The sequence below is a fragment of the Drosophila ficusphila genome, unplaced genomic scaffold (assembly GCF_018152265.1).
Source record: "Drosophila ficusphila isolate 14025-0441.05 unplaced genomic scaffold, ASM1815226v1 contig_791, whole genome shotgun sequence".
Lineage (NCBI taxonomy): Eukaryota > Metazoa > Arthropoda > Insecta > Diptera > Drosophilidae > Drosophila > Drosophila ficusphila.
In genome coordinates this window covers 8,259,842-8,286,913 of record NW_025064737.1, presented here as the reverse complement: position 1 = coordinate 8,286,913, position 27,072 = coordinate 8,259,842, and the positions used below count along the sequence as shown (strand labels likewise).

The 27,072-nt window shown below is 39.8% G+C and overlaps 1 protein-coding gene across 11 annotated transcripts; it reads right to left on the bottom strand.

The window, feature by feature from the left end:
- Positions 1-252: 252 nt before the first annotated feature.
- On the bottom strand, positions 253-23,796 carry LOC108088021 (phospholipid-transporting ATPase ID). Of its 11 annotated transcripts, none has more exons than XM_017185639.1 (20): positions 23,414-23,796; positions 15,325-15,601; positions 9,108-9,166; positions 8,832-9,044; positions 8,170-8,706; positions 7,884-8,105; positions 7,565-7,813; positions 6,551-7,273; positions 5,480-5,770; positions 5,191-5,364; positions 4,856-5,132; positions 4,638-4,790; positions 4,358-4,544; positions 3,379-3,525; positions 3,165-3,316; positions 2,887-3,110; positions 2,501-2,830; positions 2,035-2,283; positions 1,864-1,980; positions 253-1,785 (listed from the first exon to the last, which is right to left on the bottom strand). In XM_017185639.1, exons 2-20 carry the CDS (start codon positions 15,356-15,358, stop codon positions 1,447-1,449), a joined length of 4,677 nt encoding a protein of 1,558 aa, XP_017041128.1. In that variant the 5' UTR covers positions 15,359-15,601; positions 23,414-23,796; the 3' UTR covers positions 253-1,446. The 11 variants fall into 11 exon arrangements, with proteins under 11 accessions (XP_017041128.1, XP_017041129.1, XP_017041132.1 ...); XM_017185640.1 differs by having other exon boundaries at positions 4,400-4,544; XM_017185643.1 differs by having other exon boundaries at positions 6,821-7,273.
- Positions 23,797-27,072: the final 3,276 nt, after the last annotated feature.

Genomic DNA, 27,072 nt, shown 5'->3' with positions numbered 1-27,072 from the left:
GATTAAATAAAGGTTAATTATCAAAAAAACTGAAAGCAGCATCCACCTTTGTACATATTATTACAAGCCAATTTGACCTTGTGAACAAATTATGTATAATTAAATATTCTGAATAGTTAGACAATGAATAAAAGTTAAATGAAATACTGGGAGAGTGCTTTTCAAAATATTTCAGGTTTATTTTACCATTTAAAAATGTACTTAACGATACTTTATTTTATTTTGCCTAAAATCGTAGATAAAAATAAAATGTTCTCTTTATTTGGTTTATTAGTATTCTTTCTCGTCTTGTATAGCAACAATTTGCACATTAAACTTAAGATTAATTCCAACAATTTGCAAAACTTAGATTTCTTGTCATGCAAAAATATGTATCCGAATCATTCTGGTTTATCTATTTAGAAGTATTTCCCGTTTTTTATATAAAAAGCCACGTTTAAGTACTTTTCTTAAACACTGCACGCTAATAATAAATCACTTTAGACCTTTGTTGCTGTTCAAACCCACAGCCCGCTTATTCGAATGCCCATGTGTAACAACCAAAATGTTTTGGGAGTCCTAACTAGAAAACCCGATACTGCTAAAAGGACTTAACCCTAGGGACTCTCTAAGGCATTTGCAGGCTTTGTTTCTATAACTCTAATTAGGAACACAGACGTGTGGACTTTTCTATGTGTGGTTGTGTCTTTCTTGGGGGAGTATATAGAATAACGCATTGGACTTTGAGACGAGATTGGTTTCAGCTAAAGGTAAATAAGCTACTCTGGGCGGTGGCTAACACCGCCTATATATTATATATTGGCTAAGCACACAGCACATCTTTAAGCAATTAAGTACACTTTCAGTTTCCCAAAGATAGTTAAAACCTAACATTACACTACATCTTAAAGCCCTAAATTTCATTCAATCATTATGGGGGTCACTCTCATAAATGCAGTCAACGATGATATAAATACGTGAAATAGGAGATTTTTGTGCTTCCTTGAGGCTATTGGGAGTAAGGGTAAAACATTTTTAGATTGTCACAGGAAAGGAAAGGACTTGATTGTTAAGGGACACTTAATTGGGAATTGTAGGCAACGTTATATTGGGTTTATGTAAAAGTTATTCATGCAAACTATAAGGGATAAATAATGTCTTTGGATGATGGTTTTTTGAATACCTGTAAAAAATAAATAACTGACAAAATTAAACATTTACACAAAGAAACTATTTTCAATGGGAAAAAACTGAGATTATACCTATAAACATTCATAGTAATACTTTTTCTATTAATCTGACTCACATTCACAAATAACTAAATCATTCACACCCTTACTAAAAATCTACCACTGATTTCTGACTAAAACTTTAAACTTATCCCTACTTTTGCTGACTTAAATTCATAAAAAGTTTTTTGGTGTTTGTTGTGGAACCCGCTACCGATCCAGCACCTGCATCTAAAGCTTAGAGATTAATCGTATCGAGGTCCTGACAGGGAGCACGAGGACTCATGTCGTCCGTGCCGCCGCTGCCCCTCCCATTTTCTCCCCCCATCATCCGTCCATCAGCAGTTATATCCGCCATCGACGAGTGATTTTGGTTTTGGTTCTGTCGCAGATTTGTGTTGTTGTTGGCCATATGCTGGCCGGACACGTTGTTGGTCTTTGAGGCTGGTCCATCTGCCGAATTTAAGTTGTTGTGTAGCGCCTGTGTCTTCTTGGTGCCCAAACCCAAGGGAAAGGCAAAGTCCTGCGGCAGCTTGTGCATTATCTTGCCGGACGTGATCAGGCGGCCAAAGCCCTCCTGGAAAGGGTAAGAAGAATTGGAAATTAATAAAGTTAATAATTGAACCTTTTAAACTTTTTAAGCAGTTGTACTTACCTGATGGGCAAAGGCATAACCTGATCGTACTGAACGACGTCCGCGACGAGATGAAGCTGTACGCCTTACATCGCTGGAGGCTCTCGAATGAATCTTCTTCAAGGACTTTTGACGGATCTGTAAAAAACGTAGGATGTATTAAGGAAACAACTTTGTATTAATGACCCTCACCTTATCCGAAAGGCTCGGATAAACATCCAACAGGTAGAACTTATAGGCCAAGACAGGCGCTACTAGAGCCATCACAGTGATCAACATGGTGACCCAAAAAGTGAGATCCTTCATAGCCTGCGTCAAGGAACCCACATAAGGGCCTCCAATCACATAATTGTAGAAATAGTCCAGTACAAAGTACCAAATCAAGCTACCCCAAATAGTCACATGATTGACAACGGTCCAATAGGAGGTGTACAGAGATATCTAAAGAATAAATGAGGTATATAAATGATTTTTAATATAAGATAAATTACAGAACACATCGTCATTAGGCGCACAATTATTTGTTTTAAAATAAGGGTAAGCCGGCAAAAAAGTCTCTTGGGTAATTACTTAGTACTGATTTCTGGTAAGCTCTCAAAGTATTAACCTTTAACCCCAAAATTAAGGGTGCAATAGAAAGAAAAGAAAGTAGACTTACCTGTGCTGTATTGTCCACTATGAGAATGGTGGCCACAACTGCCCCCAAAGTCATATGGTCACTAACAATGAATCCGTTCGCCGAAACGCCGTCCTTGTAAACGCCGTAAGGAATCAGGAACAAAACCAGCGAAGTGAAGGCACCGTGCAACACGCTGTAGATGAACTCGCGTATGTTGAACAGCTCGCTTTTGAGACCCGGAGTGTAGAGGCGTGGGAACTCCAAGCTGTTCTTGTCCGAGACATCCTGTTCAAAGACGCCCAACGCCAAAACGGGCAAGGATGTGTAGAACAGATTGTAAACCGATATGAACATCGGGTCGAACACCGTCTGCGGTTGGGATTCAATTAGAGGGGATTTTCAAAAGCACCTTTAGACAAACGCACCTGAGCGCTGAAGCCGCAAAAGAGCGAATACCAGCAATGGCACAGGGTAAATGCAAAGTTCTTGTAGAAAAAGTATCGTAGAAATTTGCACATGCGGTAGTAGGACCAGCGACCATGAACCAGCAATAATCGCTCAAGGTATCGAAATTGGGCAATGGAGTAGTCACTGGATAGAACGGCCTGTAAACCTTCTTGGCCAGAGATACCAACTCCTATGTGGGCAGCTGTAAAAGGGATTATAGGTACTAAGAGTAAATATACCCTAGTTTAAATCATACCTTTAATCATGGACACATCATTGGCTCCATCACCAATGGCCAGGGTGACTGCGTTTTTGGCACGCTTAATTAGCTCGACGACCAGCGCCTTTTGAAGTGGTGTTACCCGGCAACAAATGACCGCCTTGCACTGCGAGGCTATGTCCAGAAATCTAAACAAATCATTATAAATTATACATTTGTAAAAACAAAAATTATATAGAAGTACACCCACTTGTTTTCCAATTCCGGCGACAGGCAGTGCACCAAGGAGTGACCATTGACAACCAAGGCAAAACCGGTGTTTTCATCTATCACAATGGATGCAGTGCCTCCATCTTCGCTCCTCTTTTCATCGCCGAACAAATCATTGCATTCAGCACTGTTTAAACAAACCAAACCCTAATTAAATTCTATATTATAACATGATATTCAACAAACAAAATGGTAATGTTAACGGCAAATTTTAGTGAAGAGAGTGATACGACTTAATGAGTTATATGTACAGATATAGACAAGCAACTACTTTGCATGAGACACCGAAGAAGAAAAACTATTTAGTTAATGAAGAAAACTGGACAGTGACTGTTTGTTTTTGTGGTTCTGATATTGGTTTTGGTTTGGACTAAAATTTTAGTTTATTTTTTGTACAAGCAATGAAAAACAGACAGAACTCAAACAGATGCTGGGTGTTTTGAATTTGTACGAAATATTTTGTAAGAAAAAATATAAAGATATAGTTTACTTGACGGGCGGAACAAGCACCAATAGAGGGTTACATCCTTTGGTGGGTAGTTTAACTATGTTCTCTTTTAAAATTCACCTTTATCTAAACATCAGTTAACACGAATAATATAGGAAGTATTTGACTAATTGTAATTTCAGCCAAGCTGTCCTTTAAGAACAAAATATAAGGGATCTTAGGAAAGGATTTCTAAGATAAAATATCTAAGATCTAAGATTGATAAAGTAAAGAATAATGCACTTTAACACATAGTTAATACACTGTAAATTATAAAGCGTTTTAGGCATAACTGGAAACACTTAAAGAAGTTGTAGACATTTAGCTAAAGTAAGTTTAAATAAAAGAAAGATTCTAGCTTTTCTACTCAGGTTAAATTTCACTTCAGCTAGAAACATGTTTGGAAATTCTTTAGATTTTATAAGCTAAACTATTTGAATTATTTGAGTAATTTTTAAGGATTGCCCTCTACCTGTCCGGTCCGCCCTTATTATCCTTAATTTTGTCATCCCACCTAAAGGTAACCACCGAAATGGCAGGCGGTGGAGGCGGAGTGGGCGGGAGATTCGTTTCCTGCATAAAAGCCGACGTTTGTGTCATTGTCACACTCATCGGATCCATGTTACTGTCACTATTCATTCGGTCAAAAGGATCCATGCCTAAAAAAGGTTACGTACAATTTTTAAGTATTTGTTTATTAATTTGATGTGCGCATTTTCATTTTTGAAAGTTTTTTTTTGGTAATTACTTACCTCCTGGTCGAAATCTGTTGTATATTTTAATGGACTCCTTAAACTGTCTTAACTGTTTTTCAACCTCTTCCACCGAGTTCCCATCTACTATAAAGACATCAGCCAGCTCATCAGTAAGCAGTTGACAGGAGTAACCGATGTTAATAGCAGTTTCTTATAACGAAATAAATAAAATAATTTTTTTCAACCTTTAATATAGTTTCCCATCCTAAACTTACCCTGCTTGTCACCCGTGAGAACCCAGATTTTAATGCCTGCATTTTGCAAATTGGCAATCGACTTGGGCACACCGTCCTGCAGTTTATCTTCGATGGCCGTTACTCCAACCAGCTGCATATCGCTTTCGATTTCCTCGTAGATCTCGTTCAGCTTTTGTTCCCGGGAATCCATCGAAAGGGCGGCCTCCTGTTGCCTGGATCTCCAGTCGTTGTAGTACTGCTCGGTTAAGCGCCTTTCGGCTAAAGCTAAAGTTCGCAGGCCTTCGCCGGCGAATTTCTAAGGGAAATTATTTTATTAGTTAAATATGGGAATTATAATCCCTAAGACAACCTACATTGAGGTGGTCCTGCGTGCGCGCCTTAAGATCTTCCTGTCCGCCATGCAGACGATCGTATATCACATTGTCCGCTCCTTTGCAGTAGAGCACCACTGAGTCTCCGCGCCGGAGGATCACAGACATCCGCTTGCGGACGTTGTTAAAGTCAAGGATATTCAGGAGTTCATATTCCTGTAGCGATAGTAAATTATTAATTTCAAGTTATCCTAAATCTAAAGTTCTTGATTAAGTTTATAATTGTATGTTTATATTAAATATAGGTTCTCACAATCATTATATCACTCACCTCCATCTGACCCATAACCTCGATGGTAATACTATTCGGTGTTCGTGTGCGAAAGACAAAGCCGAAATTGCGAGCGGCCGAAACGAGAGCGGCTTCATCGGGACTTTGGGCCTGATACTCCAACTTCCCGTCCACCGTTTCGGCCATGACCGTGTGACAAAGGGCTAAGAGTCGGAAAAACACGTGGGAGTGCTCCTCATCCGAACGGACAGCATCCAGCAACGTGCGATCGTACCACCGGAATTCCCTTTCGTGGTGAGGATTGGCCGAAAAGTCAACACTTTGGAGAGCCTGTGGAAAAAAGGTTGTATTAATTTATGAACTGGCATTGAACAGTAATGTTGTATTAACTGTAGGTTACTGTACGTTAAGCTTGGCTGTATACGATATTAAGCAATGTTAGCACAATTCTTAGTAATATTAGTCCCAAAGTTTTCAAGCTTAATAGCTAATTGTTATGGTACTTAAAACAATTTTTAGTGGTTTCGTAGCTTAATGTTTAACATCCCTTTTACAACTTAAATTTTTGTATATTAGTTGAACAAAATATGTGTGTATATTTCAGCAGGACTTAGAGCATAAACGAAAATGAACTAGTAAATTAAAAAAAAAACTTTTATCGCGAATCATAATATAACGATGAAAGTGAGAAATAAAACATAACTAAAGTGACTGTAATGGTTAATCTTTAAAGTAACTCAATAAAAAAGTTTGTTGTAGTTATGAGCAATTGAAGCTGAAAAGAAAATAAAATCTTTGGTTTGGCAAGAAAAAGTCTTGTAAACTAAAAGTAGATTTTAAACTGCATAAATTTATAAGTTTTTTTTTGTTGAGTTCAAAACTTTCTCTTCTTTTTAATCGAGACAAGAAAACAGTGTTTATAGTACTTTCAGCATGATACTTAAAGCACAAAATTTGAGTAAGGCAAGTCCTTCAAGAGCATTTCGTTCAATGTTCGAGTGAAAGCAGTAAACATACAAACAAAATATATATATGAACATGTGTATATCAAACAGATTTACATGAAGCGATAATTTTGGGTGTGAATTGAAGGACATGCAGCATGCATACGTGCACTCTGTGAGGCGACGAACTCCAATTGGTGGCGAATGCTTTGTGGTGGTGCTTAGTGGTGCTCGGTTCGCTGAGGTGCAAGGTGGACTGTGGCGCCCCATCGTGTTGGGACTCGAGTTGGTGGCAGTAGGGAACGCCCAGCGTGACTGTCGATGGGGATTTCTTGAACCGGATCTTGACTAATCGCTTGCGTTGGTGCTTTGGATGGTGCGAGTTGTGTGTTTCTGTTTCTGTTTCTGTCTGTTCATTGTCATGCAAAATCTTTACTTTGTCGCAGCTGCTTGTGCGGGACAATTGTCGCTGCACAAATCCCGCTCCGCTGCGCTTGAAGCCGCCGCTGCTCCTTCGCTCCTCGTTGATGATGGGTGGACTCAGGCCGCCTCCACCACTCAAACGGGACTGCGGTGACAGGCCACCCGGTTCATCGTCCTGGCTCCTGCTGGGTGCCGAGTATCGCACCTGCTTCAGTCCTTTGTGCTGCCTTTCAACGGATTCTGTCGCCGAGGCAGGATGCTCGAGTTCCGATCGCGGGGACACGGGAGTGCTGGCCACTTGCGCCTCCCCCGTGGCGGTGACCACCAGGGAGCTCTTCTTGGCGTGCACCTCCGCCTTGTGCACTAGGATGATGGGGGGTGGTGCTGCTGCAGGTGGCGCTATCGAGGCTCCACCTGCGGGACTGGGTCGGTTGTTGGTGTTGCTATTTTGGAAAATTGTTTGCTGCTATAACGAGTAATGTGAGTTGTTGTTTTTTGTTTTTTTTTTTCTTTCTTTTTCTTTTGTTTTGTACATTGCCAGACGCACAATTAGACAAAGACACACACACCGTGGAGTTTGGGGAGAGATCAAAGTTAAAGTTTGACTTGAACACCCAAAGAAGAAGGCTAAGGCTGGTATTTCTACAGCCAGACAGTGCAATAAACGGACACCGACACACACAAGACAACATACCCTCAACCAAGTTGGCGGTTAAATCGGTTTAGCAGACCCGAATAACCCCTTTGGGCCACGTACCTCCGTTATCTCGATTAGCTCCCCCGTCCGCAGGTCAATCACATCGCCGTAGCTGCGTCCGTTGATGCTGCACTTGTTGAACGTCATGATGTTCTGGGTGAGGGTGCCCGTCTTGTCCGAGAAGATGTACTGGATCTGGCCCAGCTCCTCGTTGAGCGTCGTGGTGCGGGCTTTGGCATAGGTATTGGTGGTCGCATAGTACATCTCCTCATCCCAGTTGATGAGGAACGACTGCACAAAGCGTATTACCTGTGGGCGATTACGTATGACATATATATTGTGCATGGAGCTCAAGCATTGTGAAGCACTTTGTACCTACCTCTACTGAAACGTAGAGTGAGATTGGCACAACTGTGTTTAAGACTATGGCATACGAGAAGAACACCAGCAACCCGATGACGGTGGCCCCCGTGGGTATGTACTCCTTGGGTATGATGTTCTCCCAGGGCAGATACAGCTGGAAATGCTGCCCAATGAAACCCTCCCACACGGCACAGCCGATCGCAAAAAGGGCGCAAATCGACACCAGAAAGAGCACGATCTAAAAGGGATTCAATAGTAACATTTAAAAAGGCTCTTAAGTCTTTGTCTCGTAGTTATCTCACCCCAATGATAATAAAGTTGAGCAGGCGATCAACACCTGTGCTTTTGAACTGCGTCTTTCCGGAATTCTGCATCAACTTGGTGTCCACTCCGGCGAAGACCACCACACCATAGCACCACTGCGTGTTCCGTAGAACACATCCCCTCAACAGGATCTTCTCGTTGTCCAAAGCGAACCTCTGTCCCCGCCAGATCAAGGTGCCATCGAATTTATTCAGCAGGTTGTTGGGCCTCTCGCAGATGATCTCCCCGTTGAAGTTCCACAGCGAATCATGGCGATCGCCCAGCTCGATGGTCTCCGTAAGGCATTGTTTCGCCTTTAGGTTCGTCTCACCATCCAGTTCCGCGGTCTCGATGAAACAGAGACCATTTGGCTCGGATGTGGACAGCAGCAGGGTGTCGGCTGCCACGAACTGATTGTTGTCCAGCCGGATCACATCGCCCACCTGCACCTCCGACCACTTGGCCTCCACCAACTTGCCATTGCGCAGTGTTTTCGACTTGCGATTGTTCACCTGCGAGTCGGACAGATGACGTTGCTGAAAGAAAAACACAGAACAATTTACGGAGGCTGGCATTATAAACAATTTGTTTACTTGGATTTTATATATGATTTGATGGCTCATTTCAGGCAATGGCAATTTATCTTCATTTTTAAACTTACTATATCATCGTAGGCATCCTTCACGGCAGTCAGAGTGAGTACTCCTATCAGGGGAATGGCTGTGGTCACGGGGGTCAGCGAGGATATCGCGGGTATCAGCTGAAGGACCAACAGACACAGGAAATAAAAGTTGGCCAGCCGCTGGAATTGCTCCAGAAGATTGAAAGGCAGGAACGTAAACAGCGAATACTTGGAGGTCTTGATGTAATTGTTCTGAGCACAGAGAATAATTAACGATTTATCATTGAGTTTATATATATTCTTAAAGAAACCTACGTGATACTTGAACTGGGCATTAAACTCTTTGTCGTTGGCGCGGATTCTGCGTTCGTTTTCTGCGAATAAAAATTTTGTCATTAAATTAAAGTAAAAAAAATTATAAAAATGATTGAGGTATTATATTAAACTATTATAGGCGTAGAAATGTGTTAATAATAATTAAAGTAGTATTATAGTATTTAATTTATATTAGCCTTAAAACATATTTTTTCCAGCGACTTCTTTCATTACCCGAAAAGTAGTACGAGCTGCGGCGCCTTCTTAACTGGGACATGCGCCTCAAATTGGTAGAAGATTTGGACTCCGAGGCCACCGAAGGATCCCTCTGCTTGTACTGCTCCTGGTCATCGGATCTGTTTGCTGATTGGTTTTCGGCTCCAGGAGCCAAGCTGTAGAAGCTATCATTGATCATCAAAGGCGTGGCAATGGTTTGTGTGGAGCTGCCAATGTTCATTCCCTCCGGCTGGGCGAGACACGCCTTCCGACTGTCATCCTGAGCTGAGTTCCTTCTGCCCGGCTCTTCGGCCTCCTCATCTTCATCGCAGTGCAGTCGTTTCCTGCGATTTTTTGAGCTCCTGGCGAACTGAAACCAGCGCGTTCTTCTACCGTTTGCCGGACTCGAAGTTTCCTTGGCGATATTTGCAGATCCTTCTTCATTTCCGTGTCCCGTTGTTGGTTCATCCTCCTCCTGCTGTTCAGAATCCGCAGGATGGCCACCCAGAACGGCCAGTTCCAGCGTGTCCGGACGCTGGCGTAACCGCCGGGCGGCCTCGCTGCATCTTCTGCCCCCAATCATGACCAACTCAGGCTGCAGATGGCACAATCTCGATATAGCAGTACCTCATTACTCTTCATTCTACAAGGGGAAAGCGAAAGTTTAACGTGTTGCCAACTCCCCGGAGATTAAAATGCAATTGAAAACCCATCGGCACCGAAACAAACTTCCCTGGGGAACTGGCCCAATGAAACTGTACCATCCATCATTTTGATAGACTGCTCCCCTTTCAGCTCCGTTGTTGAAAAGCCCCAAACAGCTGGAAGCGATTCTCATCAGACTGCGAGTGTTTGCACGCATATGTCTGCCCAATAAATAAATAAACAAATTTCTGCTTTGATTTCGGATACCCAGGGGGAATGGCTTTTGAAGGGTATGTTACATACTTGTTGGGCTTTTTAAATACAGCAACGTGGGCTGATTTGCTTTAAAATTGTAAGCTTTATCTGAAACCTTTTGAAAATAAAGCACCACAACTTTATTTATTGGTATTTTAAATAAATACAAATTAAAAAGTCCAATGAATTACAATCAATGCTTACATACCTTCACAATGAAGGCAATACACCCTGTCACCCTACAAGTAATGGGTAAAAATATCATGTTGATATCAATAAAACAATTTATTGGTTTAAGTGTTTAATTGCTGAATATGAAAAGGCATTGTAGGCTATTTTAAACTGGTTGACTGCCACAGCAGGCTATCTCTTTCCTCACAAGGAAAATCGTTGTAAATTATGTTCTTGTAATTCGATTATAAATTCTTCAAACAATAATTTATTGAATGAGATGTAAGCCAAAAAACATCGCAAACCGATTTTAGGAGAGACGCTAATTGATTTCGGAATGCTTTTCGTTTGTTGTTTCAATATAATTTATTGAATGTACCACGATGCATTGTTTTCGTGGGGCTTTGTTTTGCCAATTCAAATTAGGGAAGTTGAACTATGCATACGTGAATGTGTATATATATGTACATGTTACTTGATCCCCATTAACACCCTTGTAAGGCCGTATATATTTGTCTAACAAATCGAACATACTGCAAACTATTAATGAGGCCTGAACAGGTATGTATGAATCTACTTCTCAATGCTAATAAAATTAAAGTTAAAGTTTAGGTGAAGTACAGATTGGTTCAAATAGTTTTAAGTGGTTCGTTTTCTTTAGTAAACTTCACTATATTTTATTGGACTGTATTCACTGTGGTTTCAATACCAAACGTTTACGCCTTGAGTTGTAGGAATTTTCTCGGAATTTTTATGTGAGCACATCTGGTTGCATTATGCTTGAGCACTGGACTACAAACAGCTCGGATGTTTACTTTTCTGCTTTATGTCCGATTGAGTAAATCTGCAGTAAGCACTGCGCTCCGACCCCACTAAGTTGCCTTGGTGTTTGTTATTCTAAACTCAACACTCAACAGGTGTCCCTTATTCGGGCAACAATAGAAAGGAAGCTGCAGAAAAGAAAAGTCCTCTCTCTTTTGTTCTCTTTCCTTCCATAAATTTGGGTGAGCGGGTGGCAGTCAATGTCAAACGTGTTGTCAAGGCCACGGCGAATGCAGCCGAGCAAGGATATGAGAGGCACAACGGTAAAGGAAATCGGAAATTGGATCTGAGACGAAAAGTTAAGCCACAGTTTTTGTCTCTTTACAGAGTATAATAAAGCGAATCGGCAAAAGTTTGACCCCACATCCGCTCGATTTCCATTCACACTGCTCCGCAAACAAGCGGTATTTTTTTTGTTGTGTGCCCAAGGACTTGGGCAGTCACAGCTGATAGGAACTCTCTCCTCTAAAAACTTGTACTCTCTCTCTCTACACAAGAAAAAACCGCATGATATTAAAAAATGTAAGAAAACGATTAACTTCCACTGGTGCCTTTATAAATATTTTAAAAATCATTTAAAATATTCTTTAGAAAAACTGACAATATTAATTTACCGATACTTTTGTATTTTTGTTTGTTTGTTAGCCATATAATTTTCTGTGAGTATGGCAACAACAAAGCCGGCTACCTCTCTTTTTCTCCTCAGCGATATCCTGCTACGAATATGAGTCATTCATGTGAATGTAAATATGCTCCTTGCTCTCAATTTGTTTCGCTGTCTTGAGTTGTTTTTGCTGTCCGTGTTTCCTTCACTCGCATGCGTCACCTTTGGGTGGCGTTGAAGGGGGAGGCGGAAACAAATTAACTACAAGAAAAGGCCAAAAGAATCGATGAAGGCTCAATAATTATGCTGAGAGCACGAAAAACACAACAAAACAGGGGCAAACAGGGAACATGTTCGGTGCCAGGTGCCAAATGCATCATCATTCGCCCCTCCTTTCTTCCTCTTCTCTTTCTCTGCCCCTTTCACCCAGCTTCGTACATTTTTAGCACATTTATTGCACTTATTTTGCACCGCTTGCGTTTGATTTTTGCGAATTTTCGCTGCACTTTTCTTAGTTTTACATAGGGTTTTTCGCGGAATCACTGAATATGTTTAGGCACGGCAACTGCAACTCGAATTTTCTGAGAAGCAGGGATTAAAAAAATTGCCTCAAGGCAACGCGAAACGCGAAGCGGTCCGCAGCGCGATAAACAAAAAACGGCCAAACGCCAAAGCCAAATGGCCAACTGCCGCGCAAAGTGCGGCCAAAATGAAAGACGGCGACTGCGACGGCGGCGCCGACTGCGCTGCCAAGGCAACCGTTAGCTTGGCAACCGATTCACACACACTCTGAAACGGAAACGGTTTGAAGCGGTTCGAAACGGCTAAGAGTAGCAAAAAGAAGAGCTTGGCTCAAAAGAGAGCTATTGAAAAAGCTTGGAAATCCAAAGTTTGCTTTGCCAACTATTTCATGTGTGGGCTGAGCTGATCTTAGGTTCAAAGGGTCAAAGCACAATGAATAATAAATTCCATTTACAACTGCGGCTTAAAAGAGAAGAGTAATTACTAGGCTTAAAGCAAACCCTATACAGTATTTTTAGTTGGCCTCAGCAGACATGATCAACGATCTGCGGCCAAAAGGCATTAGCTGATAAACAGAAAACAGTAGAAGGAAAGAATGGCAAAGACGAAAACATATACTCATGTGTCTGCTACTAAAACCAATGTACAGAAGCTTTACAAGTTTGCTTTTTAGATCGAACCATAGACTCTTTACGGCGGAAGTTCGGCTAAACTTATAGCCCTAACTATTTTTAAAGAGTGCTTCATGGTCAAGTTAAAGTACGAGCTTGGGGATTATAAACATTCTTAACATTCTTATATCTGCATTCAAAATCAGGTATTGCTGTAAACTTTGTAACAAAAAAGGAAGTTCACTGTAGTTTGTTAACTATAAATTAAATGTAAGTCCCAGAAAACATTGGTAAGGGAAAAGACACATTCAGATATTAATAAATTTTAATGTTTACTGTTAAAAAACAGATTCATTTATTATTTAGAATGTTAACTACAAGTTGTTCTTTTTATGTCGAAATCGGTAGGGTGTTTCCCTGTTCGCCGTGGCCAAAAGTCGGTCAACAATTTCCCAAGTTTGTCAAGCATAAAAATGAGCAAATTTCGTAAGTCACCCCAAGAAGAAAACTACGGGACAAAAACTCGAGAGAGAACAAGAGAGGCGCCAAACAAATTAGAGGTTCTTTCCCTTGCTCTCGCACGTGAAAAGAAAGTGCACTCTCTCTTGCTCTCCCTCTCTTTTGTTCATTCAAATGGGCAGCAATGTCAATGTCAGAACTAAAAAAAATTATTATTGGGGCTTGAAGAAGTGGCGCATATGGGTTAATGAATGATTGCAGGGGGCGGGAAAGTGTAATCATACCCCATGCACACTGCTTTATTATTTTCCTTCCAGAACAAAGCAAACTCAATCAGCCAAACAACCAATGCACATATAAAACGAATTCCCATTGAATAAAGAAATTGAAAAAGATAGATTGGGTAAATTTTGTTTTGCGGTTTTTGTGGCTAATAAAATTGCAGGCGCGTAATGTTTTTAAAGCTTTCAAAAGATGTGCATAGAGCAATTAATAAAATAGCTCTTTCATCAAAGCTCTTGTGCAAAAACAAATAAACTAGTGTTGCATTTATTTTCAATAAACTGTAGAACAATTACAACTGATCTAGAGCAGAGAACTGAATACAATGGGGTTGATTGCAGGAAGAAATTTACTACAAATAGAATTTGATCGAAATTGGTGAGAAATGTTAGGAATTGGGAGTGCGATAAAATAGGACTTTAAGCTTGATTTGTGTGAAATGAGTGAATTTTATGCAACTAAATACATGTTTTCTGTTTTTAACTAGTTTGATTAGTAGTATCCTAGTACATTGAGTTAACACACTAACAAGTCAACAAGTACCCACCCTTGAATTGTAATAATTCGCATTCATTCATTTCATTCATTGAGCGGCCAAAACAAGGCGCCTAATAAATCGAAGTGCCGTTCTGGCCAAGCTCAAGGCACTCACGCACACGCATCAATATACAGACATATATGTGTGTTTACTTGGACTCCCCCGCACACACACACACACACGCAAGCAATTGGTTAACGGCGCCTTTGTGGAATAGTGTCATGGCCAAAATCGAGCAACGGTCGGCTTTTTGTTAGAGTTTCTCGTTGACTTTCCCTGCAATTGGTTTAGCAACGCCAAAGAACTGGGTCACTATCTGGCCGAAATCAGTAACAACTGTTCAACTTTTTGCCACCCTGATGGCGAGATTTCCCAATCTCGAATGCGAACGGATTTGAGCAAAATCAATTTGTGGAGCGGATCGTATTTAGATATGTTGCGTATTGATTCGTATGGTGTGTTTTATTTAGTCTTAATTTAATAATAATTATTTAATTTAGCCTATATATAAACCCCATTTTTTTGGGACCATCTTTAGAAGTGAATAGCCGTAAACATTTAATCTATTAAATGAAAGTCTAAAACAGTTTTGTTGTATTTATTTAACTTTGTTTAGCTTTTGTAATGTTAACTATTTTCATATTTTTGCACGCCAATTCGTGTGCCGAATATATAACTTTATGATAACTTATTCCATTGCTATAAATTACTTCCTCCCTGTTTGGTAGTCTTCCAGAAACTTCTTCTGTAAGCTGTTTACAACTTGAGTTTATTTAATTTTTAACTTTCAACTTTCTTTCCAATTGAGTAAGCAAAAACTCTTTTCCTAAAGTAAGTAGAACTCAGTAAATTCAACATTAAAGATTAGCTTGTTGTTTTGTGGCCACTCCACTTGGCAGATCAAGTGCCTGTCAACTTGACTCAAGTGTTGGCTTAGACTAAAAACTAATTCTTAAACATTTAAGAAGTTGTTTATTGGTAAACAACACGCACAATAAGCATTTTATATTAGCTTGATCTTTGTAACTGCTCTTCATGTCAACTTGATTGCATATCATAACTTTTAACTTTCACTTTCTGTCGTGCACTCACCTTTGGCCAATTGTGGTTGGGTTTTTGTGCCCATTATGAGGGAGTCCTTCGGGGATGTGGGTCCCTAGCGGGTTTCTATCTGATCTGATGGGGCCGGCAGTGATCACACGGCTGACGGCATCCAGGACAACTGGCCTCCGGTTCCAACTGCGATTCCGGCTCCGACTGCCGGGACTGCTGGCTGTGCTGGGCTGTCGTCGTGGCTGAGCGGACTGATTGGACCGAGCGGACGCCAACCTCCTCCATATGGCGGCCTTGTCGAGCCGCCGATGGCTGCCTGGAAATCAAAAAAGAGAGGACGGGAAAATGTGGATTCAGTAAGCATTGAAGTGATTCGTCATCGGGTGAAAAAGTTTTGTTTTTCCTAGATTTCTCTGTTGAATTTTTAATGGTGTTCATAAAGCTTTTTTTAAATGCTGTCAGCTGTTGACCTAGAAGCCACTGGTCAGTGGATGTGGGAAAGGATTGTCGGCCGCCCAGCTGGAAAACCAAGGCAAACTTTCCCCGAAACAAGTGAACTTGGGCTTGGTCTTCGCTGGTCTACTTAAATTTTGATGCGTTCACATGCTAATTGTCACACGACCGAGCTGATTTACTGGGGTTGGGGCCTGATGTGTCCATTAGCAGCTGTCCCCGTCGTGTAACTGCCATGAAATGTAAATACGCCCCCCAGGATGATGTCCTTGACGGGTTACAGGAGCTGGCAAGGACTGCCACTGGGCGTATACGTAATGCAACCTGCACTAATTGCACGTAGGCGGGGTTTCCTTTAAATGCTGGCGTAATATTTCATAATTCATTTGCGTACCGGATGCACACAAAACTAAGGTAAAATGATGATTGAAAATTAATTAAAGCAATTACAACGCCTGGCAAACAAAACAGACCCAAAGTAAATACACAGAAACGATTTGCCTAATGTGACTCACTCCGGCGACTCGTAAACAAAGCAAAAACGAAGTACAAAAGGCAGATGAGAAAAGTTGCGAGTGCACATGAACCCGGCAGAAAAGAAAACAAAGTTGAGATTGAAGCGAATTGTTAATGCTCTTCCTTTAAAAAAAATTAATGGGTACTGCACGAAAAGTAGAAAATAAATGTGATCAAAGGAATCAAACAAAATTAAGTGTAGTATTACAAGAAAATTGATTTAATAAGGAATCATTTCATTATTCTCAGAAAACTTTTAGCTGTAAATAAGCAAAGTACCCTATTAAAGTAGCTTAACCCTATGCTAATTGCAAATAATAAGAGTCCATTCATGAATAATAAACAAACGAGCGATTTGTGTGCCGATCGCCAGTCCCCAATAGGTCACTTGATTGGAAGACTTTGTTGATCGTTCGTTCTCCGAACGCATTCCCCTTGTCCCCAATCTCAAGAGTAAGTGACTAAGTGGCAAAAACCCAACGAAATTGCTTGCTGGATATTACTGATCGGTTGTGTGTCTTTAAGTATATTACAACTGGTTAGGCTGAAGTATAAATAAAGTGACAAGCCTAAAGTCTTAAACTTATTTAATTTATGAACAATAATTTTGTTTTAGCTGTTAACCAATCACATTTTTCCTTCCAGATTTTAATTAATGATATTTATCACAGAAATGCCGATTTTACCAAATGAAAATAGTCCATAGTTTCCAGAAATACTTAATCGACTTGGCGAACACCCGCAGAAATCATTATGTATGGCCGACACGTTAATTATGCATAATTATATTCATCTACATTATTTTCGATTGTTCTCCACGTTTTCCCTTCCCTGCGTTACATAAAATAGTTCGATATCTATTTATGGATCATTACTTGCCACGAAAAATGGGGACCTAATGTACCTTGAACTACTTAGCAGGTTAAATATATTTTATACAATTTTGGGTCATGCCAATTTAAATTATAAATATTTGATAAATATTATTAATAATAAGTATGAGATCAACTAAAAGTTTGAATGAATTTTGTTATCGTTATCGTTCGTTATACAAAACCAAACAAACATTAAACTTTTGTTTCAAATAGAAAAAGGCAACACAAATTGCTTCAATAATGTTTTTGTAAGTAATTTTATAGAAATATTCTCGTCATTATGAGACAAAGTAAAATAACAAATGGCTAAGAATTTCACAGTTGTCGGTTGTATGAACCGATAACGTGTAATCTAACAATCAGTAGCAAATCCATCATTTTGGAATTCTTAATTAGACAGCCGCTTGATAAACTCGTTTCAATTACCGTATCATGTAAGGAAAACGACAAACAAATACAAACTTAATATTTCTTGAATATATTGCTCTTGTTTGCCCGTCGGCCAAACGCGGATACAAAATCGCACAAGATACTTGCCCAGCGACTCGAGCAACTGCAAATGAAAGGCAATCAATGCAATTGAATGTTGGAGCATCAATTTCAATTGATTTGGCGCAATTAGAGCACCAGCCGTATCAACTGTGAGGAAAAGGGATTGGCAGGAGCAGGGAGCGGGGAAACACCCACGTGCAAATTGAATAGAGACTGGGTCAGATTCATCGACGGAGAGGTGGGAAATCGGGTGGCTTATGGTCAGTGGAGCCGTGCCGGTTAGCGCCGCTTGAGTTCCACCATAAAAGCCGCATAAATTATTTAGGCTGCATTCGAAGTCTTCAAGGGACGCGGCTACTGAGAAAGTAAGCGTTTCTGAATGGAAATGTGCAACCAAGGTCAACGCTTCCCACATGAACGGCCTTTTTTTTACCCCTACGTAAAACTCTCTATTAGCTCTTTGGGGAACCCATATTTTCATGACCGTCGGTCGTGCAAAAAATTTCAAACAAGCGGGCGCGGGGCTAATTAGAATGTCGGAATTTTTGAGTTGCGTGGAAAATTCAAAAAGGTTAAACGGCTGAAAAACATTAAGTTCTAGCAAAATCTTTCATTCCGTAAACTTAAAGTTTACGATACACATTCAAGAACAAATGTTTTTTTGTTCAGTTCGTTTAAATGCAATTATTTATATTTGTTAAGCAATAATAATTAAACACAGAAAAAAGAATATAAATTGGAACATTTTGGGAGAAATAGTTGTTATTCAAAAATCTAGAAATACATGAAGTAAAGACAATTCATAAATATTCCAAAATATTTTATTAGGAGATTGTGTAATTTAAAATTTTGTGTTTCTTTATTTTTGCAGTAGACGTGAGATAGCAATTGCATTTTTAATGCGTTGTTGCACGAGAAACAATGCAATTATGAATATATTGACGAGTTATTTATATAATAACAAGTGAATTACAATTGACTAATCTAGTTATTTCAATGACGTAAAATAAACAGTACTACACGTTTTTTTTGCCTTGAGGATAAGTGTTAAAATAATATGTACTGTATATTCGTAACCATTGTGTTGGTTTATTTTTATCACCCTGACAGCTCAAGAAATCCATTACTGGCAACCCAAGTGCCAGGGGAACATCTTAAGTTGAACTATAATCCCTCATAGAACATTCCGTAGATTGACAATCAATAATGTATCCACGTTCGTGGTTGGGAAAGGACTCATCGCAGGTAATTACCATGCAGTGGCCAGTAATCCCGGGACTCGTGGGAGTGCGTGCTCCGTGTGCTGCATTAAAAATGGATATGATACTGAAAAACCCGGGCTTGATGACACGTGCCCCACTATTGGAGGCTTCCTCCAGGTGTGAGAAATCAGCAGTGCTGCCGTTGCTCCCGCGGACTCCCCTTTGAAATCCTCCCCAGACTTGTTGAACCTAACGCCGCAACGAGACCTTCTATGTGGGAACATCTGTCCGTCAATTTCTCGATTCCATTGTGCGACGGATCGAGCGGTTTGTCTTTGGGCCCGGTTGTCACTTCAATGGCAGCGACGAGCGGGGAATTTGGGTTATCCCAGGTGGGCTGTGCGTGTGCTGGCAATTGCGTGATGGGAACACCTCAGCCCATCGCTCCTCTAACTCGCACGATTCCCATCGCCAGATAGCGAAATTATGTATCCAATGCGGAGTGGGCTAGCTGATGTGGGGCGTCTACAACGAGTGCTTTAAGCCAAATTGTCGCTGGGAATGCAAAACAAAATGCGGGTTGGTGTCGCAGTTTGGTAGATAGTTAGAGCGGCATATTGGAATACCCAAAACAAAAAAGAAAACAATAACGGATAGAGATATTCCTCGGCTGGTTAACCAAACGGGAGCCCTTTCTAATTGGGTTCAGGCAAGGTGTTGTTGGGTTACACAATAATTGGTCAAAAGGGACTTGGGTAATTAAAACCCCTTTCAAGGTACCTAAATTATTTATACAAATGTCTGTAAGGTGTAGCAAGATTTACAGTATTTACTTAAATGAATATTGAATGAACAATTTTGATAATTGCAAGTTAGTCAATATAAATTTGTAATAAGCAAAGGGCCTCTTATAGGATTTATAAATTTACAATATCCCTAGTTACTGATATAAGTTTATCGTATTTTTCACAATCTTCTGTAACCTTAACTCAAAGCAATCTATTAGCGAAGACCGACGTTGCTGATTATAAAAATGCCAGCGGGACCCCCACTAAGTACGTATATTTCCCCAAACCAACCGAGTTCATGGCGGACCTTGTTCAGTTAATTTGTGGCCATGTTAATGGGGCACCAAACCTCCCTGCTCGTATTGGCAGAACCTTTCTCTCTCTGGCTCTACTTCTATCTCTATCTCTCACTTTCTAGCCTTCCATCCCGCTCTATCCTTTCCTTTTGTCCACTTGTCTATCACTGTTTGGCCTTTCGGGGGACCTGTGTGGAATGCAGTTGGAGTTAAGGTAAATCAATTCAGTGCCCAACTATTCCCCCAGAGTATTTTCCCCACACCCCGATACATATATATTTTGTGTACATATCGGAATATAGCGACTATAATTTGGTAGGACATGTGGTGAAAACACATTTCACGGAACTCTGTGAAAGGAGTGGCTTGCATTTTTTTCGTTCACGATTTGATGAGTGGAAAAATTCCAGTGCAGATTTTAATACTTTTCCTTTGGTAGTTGGGTCAGTAGTGCACTTTCCCTGATTTTGAAATCGTAACGGAGCTTGCTGTTTTCCCTGAGTTGCAATTTACGTTGCACGATTCCCTGGGACTTTGGGTGTAAAAAATAGGTGTATAGGGTGTATAGGTTTATGAAGCGAGCAAGTTTGGGATAATACTAATACCATACATTTTATTTTAAGTACAGATTTTAGCAACCTTATTATCGTACGTAGTTGTGGGCTTTGTTTTTTAATCAGACGAAAACTATTTTATAATAACCTTAAATTGCTGGGTAAGTCTGGGTCGGGAAAGTCTACCAAACCGATTATTCCGCTTTTATCTGGCCACGAGATTGCTTCTACTCAAACCCCCAATTTCTTCACCACTTTCACCTGGTCCTTCGTCCTCGTCCTCGTCCTTTGCGTGTTCGTCTATTGCCTTTGACAGTGACCGTAGTCGTGGTCGCAGTTGTTGGTGGTCACCAGTAGTCTGGATGGTTGGCGTGTGGCGTGCACTTATAGCTGACTGACCGATTGTCCACTGTCCACTGGTGAATTGGGGGGATTGGGGACTGTGGCTTGATGGGGGATTTTTAGGGGCCACAAATAAGTGCGGCCCTGTCCGTTCTTGACCGCCGTACTCGTTCTGAGATAGTCGCCCACGAGGCTGCTCGACAGAGCTCTCTTAAAAAATTGAGTTGTAGCCCCAAGTGTGTCAATCAAAAGTGCCACAAGTGTCTCCAATGTGTATCGATATCGGTCGGATAGCGAGTGAAAGAAATATCCCCAAGGTTGCAGGAGAGTTTGTTGGTTGTTAGGTGAAAACTGTAACTCACTTGAGTTTTGTTTGCACGTTATATATTTGTATATGGTACTTATTCTAGTACTTCATAACTTAACCTAATTATTTAAAGTTTGCTAAATTCAAATATTGTTTTTTTTTTGCAGCATAAATATAACAAAACAAGATAACAAAAAAGGGTATGTTTTTTATATGTATATTACATTTTAATTGTGTTTTTGATTTAAAAGTGGTCATTTATTTGGGGAAAGCAGAACAAGTAACTTGGTAATAGTGCAATAGCGGTGGGAACCACCCAATTCGCATTGATTACAAATTTATAAATTGACCGCAACAGCAAGCTACCAAACCTAATTCCCTATTATTATCTATTATTATCGGTAATATAGATTATCATATTAAATAAGTGTATTTCTACTTCGTTTTTGGCATAGCTTATTGAAGTACAAAATCGCTTTTCGTAATTTTCTTGCCTTTGGCAATCTTTGTATTCATTGTTCTCTGCACTTATCTCACCTGTGGGTAGAAGCAATTTGTATCTCTCAATGCCTTATCTTTGTCTCAGAAGTTGTGTGGACAGTAAATATTTCCATCGTTCAAATGAGTCATGAAGCATGAGAAACCAAAGACCCTAATTATTTTGCTCTATCTGTAAAAGCTTGGTGTAGTTTCAAAATATTTTAATTGCACATTTAACGTTCCTAAACGTGACATTATTACTACTTAATAGCGAATAATGAGTTATGTTTCCAAGTTCTACTGAACTAGATGCTCCTTTTATCTGTGATTTATTTTTGCTTCGTTTATCTAAACTTTGACAAACACAAACAAATTTTATGAAGTAACCATAGAATCGCCTTGCTTTTGATATCTTAAGTTTTGCAACAACCACATTCTTAAGTAATTATTTTTAGGAGTCGAGGGTTAACTGCCGGCAAAAAGGTAAAAGATGATAAAAACAATTAGAAACACCGCTAAGGAATGGAAAAAAAGTAAGGGAATGGGAAATGGCTGAAATTAGTTTTTGCCTCGCTTTTGGTGAATTCTTCAAACGAAACTTTTTACTCTGGGATGACATCACTTGAAGAATGCCGCCGATCAAGAAGAGAAACCGAGTGGAGACACGTGTCTGCATAGCTCAAACTTCAATTTCATCTTTTTATTTTTGACTCCAATTTTACTGAGCTAAGCATAAATCTATCACAGCGAAGTGAAAAAGGAAATCGGAAAGAAATATGATAAGTAATCTTGAATTGGGACTCCCCGATTTTAAAGTTCGTTCTTGATCTGGTCTCAAAGGAATTACGTCATTGATAGATAAAAATCCGTTTTCATTTTAACATTAAAAAAACTATGTATATAATATACTTGGTAAAATTGTGGCATTTTTTTTCTGAGAAAAATTTCAACGATGGCTTCACAATAACATTAATATATAAATATTTCTTTCGTTATAATAAAAAAATTTGGTGACTTGAAAAGTAACTCATTTTTGTCTCTTTCTTTATTACCTTACTTATTTATTACACTTCAACTATTCAATGTTTTATTAACTACAAGCGCCAGACGCCTGGCTAAAGTCAATGACCAAGATCTACGGATAATGCCGGTCACTAAAACCATGACTAGACAAAAACTGCAGACCACCCACTTGCGCCCGATTTTAAAAAGTTCGTATAAACCTATGCACCTGTTCGGATGATGAGTTGTCAGCTTGTGTGCTTAACATAGAAACGGAGATTGCAACAGATTAGCTCGATCCCCGGCAGTTTAGCCGAGTTGCAAATTTCCTGAGAAAAACCCGTGGAACATAGAAAAGAAACGACGGGAAGGAGGGTGAAGATTGTGAATATTGCGCCAGCTGTTTATAAGTCACTCAAAATAATTGGAAACTTGAAACAACAGCAACAGTGTTGGCACTCTTGTTAAAATCAGATTCGTAGCTTTTCTTAAAATTAAGGAAAGATTTTTAAACTAAATCTGAACATTTTTTTAAAACCTTTCTTTTTGTTGCTCGCTAAATTCTTAGAAGTCATAAAATCAGGCTGCTATTCGCTGGTATCAAAAATATTTAAAGCAAACATTTTTTTAAAGAACAACAACTTTCCAAATGATAAAACACGCATTAGATTTTTTTTCAAAAGTTGGATAAAACTTTAAAGAAAAGTATAATGGTTTTGCAATGAATCTTGACTCTTCGAATATTAATACTATTAGATTTTTCAATTTCTGTGAAGGCTCTTTGTCTCAGAAATGTTGGCAGCACTGATCAAAAAACTCACCCGGCAGAAGCCCGATGGAAAGGGGATGTTTGGAGGTCTGGAGCGGAGCAGAGCGGTAAAGCCGAGCTTGAGACTCAAATGCCGGAGACGACGTAGAAGCTTTTGAATAAGCCGCTGTTGTTCGAAGTTGTTGGTGTCGTCGTTTTAGCTAATACTGCAGCTGTTGCATGTGCGCTTTCTTGAGATTTGAATTATGCTGATTTTGTTGCACTTGAGATAACTTTGCGAGGCGGATTAGAAACTTTTGACGAACCGAAAAATCCGAACGCAAACTTAGAACTAAACGGAATTTATCAATTGGACCCGTTGTTTTTTAAGAGCTGTGATATTTCCGGCCAATCGAATGGGTTTTTTTCTTCCGACCGCACAACCGCGCCGTCTAAAACTTGGATTACAACAGCGGCGAATTGTCGGCGGCGTAATACCAACTCATGGTAGAATAAGCATAGGTGTCTCTTCGGGTCCGTAAGTCTGTTGAAAAAATGAGCGCGCGAGAGGGAGCTACAATCCAATTCTCTTTCGCTCGCTAGAGAATTGAGCTTTGCGCTCTTCTTACCAACTGATAAGCGGTAAATGGTGTTGCCAATGCGAGTTGCCAACTGGGGGGTCTTGGGAAAAAGCTTCATCTGGAAAACTAAAGCCAACTGAACTGTGAGGCAGGTAAACCTCTAATTACACCCGAGGCTCAAAAGCTCATGGGGGAATTTCCCATGAGTAATCGGTTTAAAGTATCACAAAGGTATTTAAATAAGGTATTTTTTAAAGCATTTCTACCTTGTGGATCAGTTGGGACTTTAAATAATGGATTAAAAAAATGATGGAATCAATTAATCTTTAATTTTTTTTAGTCATTCTTTTTTATTGTTAAAAGTTTAAAATTAAATAGTAAAATATGATTTATATATCCTAATAAATTGGAATTTAATTAAAAATCAAAATCGTCGTCAATATAGGAATATAAAATTCAAAAGCTTGCACCTTCAACACCCCGCTAAAAAAAGTAAGCCAAAAATAAACATTAGGGTGTTATGAACAATTAAGGAATGAGATTATAAAAAGCGCAGAACAAAATATCCCACAATTAGGCCAAATCGTTCAACAAAAAAATGCTTACCACTTAAGTGCTCGGCTTAACCCTAAACAATTAATATAAATTTAACCGTAACGATTATGCGAGACAATCTTCATTAATTAGACACAAGTCGAACATAGAACAAATTAGCCAAGGGTTCACGTCCTGTGGAGGCCCACAACCCAAACCCACAATGTCATTAACGTCACGTCGCTTTGCCTGTGTCGCCTTCACCTATTTCCATCGCAGGATAAAGGGTGCAGTAATTATATTTACCGTTAATCCTGATTCCCCACAAAAGGACACCGATGGAGTGGGCAAAAGGGTAAGCAGATGAACAGGAAAAATGCAACAAAGACCGTTAGCGGATGTTGTTGGTGCTAAAATGGGTTTACAGCGGTCACAATCAACCTCACTAAACTCTAATACCTTCGCACTTTATCTACCCCTTTTTACGTAGTAATCTGAAAGGTTCTAAAATTTCAAAAGGTACAAAGTTGCCAAACATAACTATAAATATAAACGTATATAATAGCTTTCACCCTGGGTTTGACGTTCAAAAAACTTTTAAAGCAAGATACAATTTAAAAATATTATAAATATAATAAATGCACGAGGAAAGTTACTCGATAACCCAACTTTATGCAACAATAATGCAAGTATCTACCAGGTATCCTTTGCTCGACTATAAACGTGTTCACTTGTTTCCCCAGCAGTTCATTTGCATAGTATTCGATTAAGTACGATTTACTTTTCCGTTCTCAACGGTTTCCATTCTCTATTTCAAATGAAAAGCGTGAAGCTTAAAGTGCGTTTGGTTCCATTGCGTGAACACTAAATTCGAGTGCGGTGGATTGTGAGCTGGTGGCTGCACTCAGAAACCATTTGATTCTTGAACTTTGCCAGTTTCCCAATAACAATAAGCACAGAACTAGCTACTCAAACCGCAGCTGCATAAATTGTTCAGGGCTTTGCTTTCGGAGCAGAAAATTGCAGTTGATGGTCTGCCTACTTCTGAACTACGTTTTTAAGCTAAATTTAAAAGGGGTTTAATCCAAATAGAGGGTAGCTTCTACCAAAGAAGTAAAATTTAAGAATTCAGTTATCAACATTAAGTTATTAACATAAAAATACTAGTTTTCCCTAAGTGCATAAATTAGTAATAGATTTTCACAACATTATGAATATTGGCATTTTCCAGACCATCTCCTTTGCCCTGGAAAAGCTTTCCTTGACAAATATTTAATATCGTCAATGCATTCCGTCGTTGTTGCAGTAGACGATGGATAAAATAGAAAAGATTGTGTCATACATGCATGCATGTACTATATATCTATCAGAAATTTGTCTAGCATGTCGACGAAAACTCACATATTCGGCAAGATAGTTGGGCACCCATCCAAAACGAGATAGAGGATGGACAAAGAAAAAAATATTTTTCCATGCGTACGTATAGAAAATTGAAGTCTCAAGAAATCTGTTAAAATTGAGAAAAGCAATCATAATGCATATATTGAAGTATTGACAGACGAGCAACTCGAGAGTTACTTTTCGCAAAGAAGAAAACCAATTCTCCCTTCGAGGTTTCTTTCCCCAAGGAGTCGATGTTTGTTTCAATTTAGGTCCTCGCACAGATGCGATTGCCTCCGACAAAACATTTTAATTTATTTACGACTCTGGTAAAAACGCTTAAATTAACAGCTGCGCAATGTTTAGCTAATGCAGAGGCGGCAGCTTGTGATAAAATTGTCCTTCCTTTGGCTAAGGCTTATGGAATAGAACATCCTTCCCACTGACCTCCACTTATAAACAAATTTAAAATTTACCAACCATTTTTAATTTATTTAAACAGTTTTAAGAGCCCTTAAAATTGTTTACTTAACCTTTAATTTATTAAATGTACCCCCATCGGCCATATAAATTCACTTTGTTTTCAGAGTATAATGCAGTCGTTTTACTGCATATTAACATTTTGATCTTTTGTTTTATTTCAAAACTCGATTCATGGGCTTTTGTCAGCTTTTGGTTTTTGTTGTCTGGCTTTTGGCTGCGATAACTGGCCCAACTGTTTTCACTGGCTCAAAGGCGACATAAAGTATATTTTGATTATTTTGTGAGCCAGAAGTTGAGCATTTTAAGGCCCGCCGGCATTTGCATTTCAAATATACTTTTACGACAGCCTCTCCAGCCCCTCGACCCGCATTCCGTTCGACACCTTCCCGCAGGACCCCGCAGGACTCAGCAGGATCTTCCGCCGCGGGCGAGACGAGGTGAGCCACATGGAAGTGGGTGAAATACCACAAATGGCGTGTAAACACAACAAAGAGGTAATAACAATGGATGCCAACGAGGTCCCTGACTTCGAGGGCCTGGGAGGGGTAACTCTACCGCATTCCAGGTTCCAGGAGCCTTTGAGGGGAGTCCTACATAGGGCAGGACTACAGAACGCAGGACTTTAACCCAAGCACCCGCACTTTCGAAAACATTTTTATTTGTTTCTCCGTAAGCTGTGTCAATACACAATAAATTGAACTGTGCAAGAATTTATGTTGGCACTGTGCGAGGACATTTGGCACCCTATCTGTCC

What these genes read in the sequence shown, in the direction of transcription:
- LOC108088021 (XM_017185635.1), bottom strand. Translation starts at nt 9,906, where the DNA reads ATGATTGGGGGCAGAAGATGCAGCGAGGCCGCCCGGCGGTTACGCCAG. An exon ending in CACTCTACGTTTCAGTAGAG is followed by an intron (nt 7,814 to 7,883) that starts GTAGGTACAAAG and finishes AATCGCCCACAG; the next exon opens with GTAATACGCTTTGTGCAGTC. An exon ending in CAACAGATTTCGACCAGGAG is followed by an intron (nt 4,545 to 4,637) that starts GTAAGTAATTAC and finishes AACCTTTTTTAG; the next exon opens with GCATGGATCCTTTTGACCGA.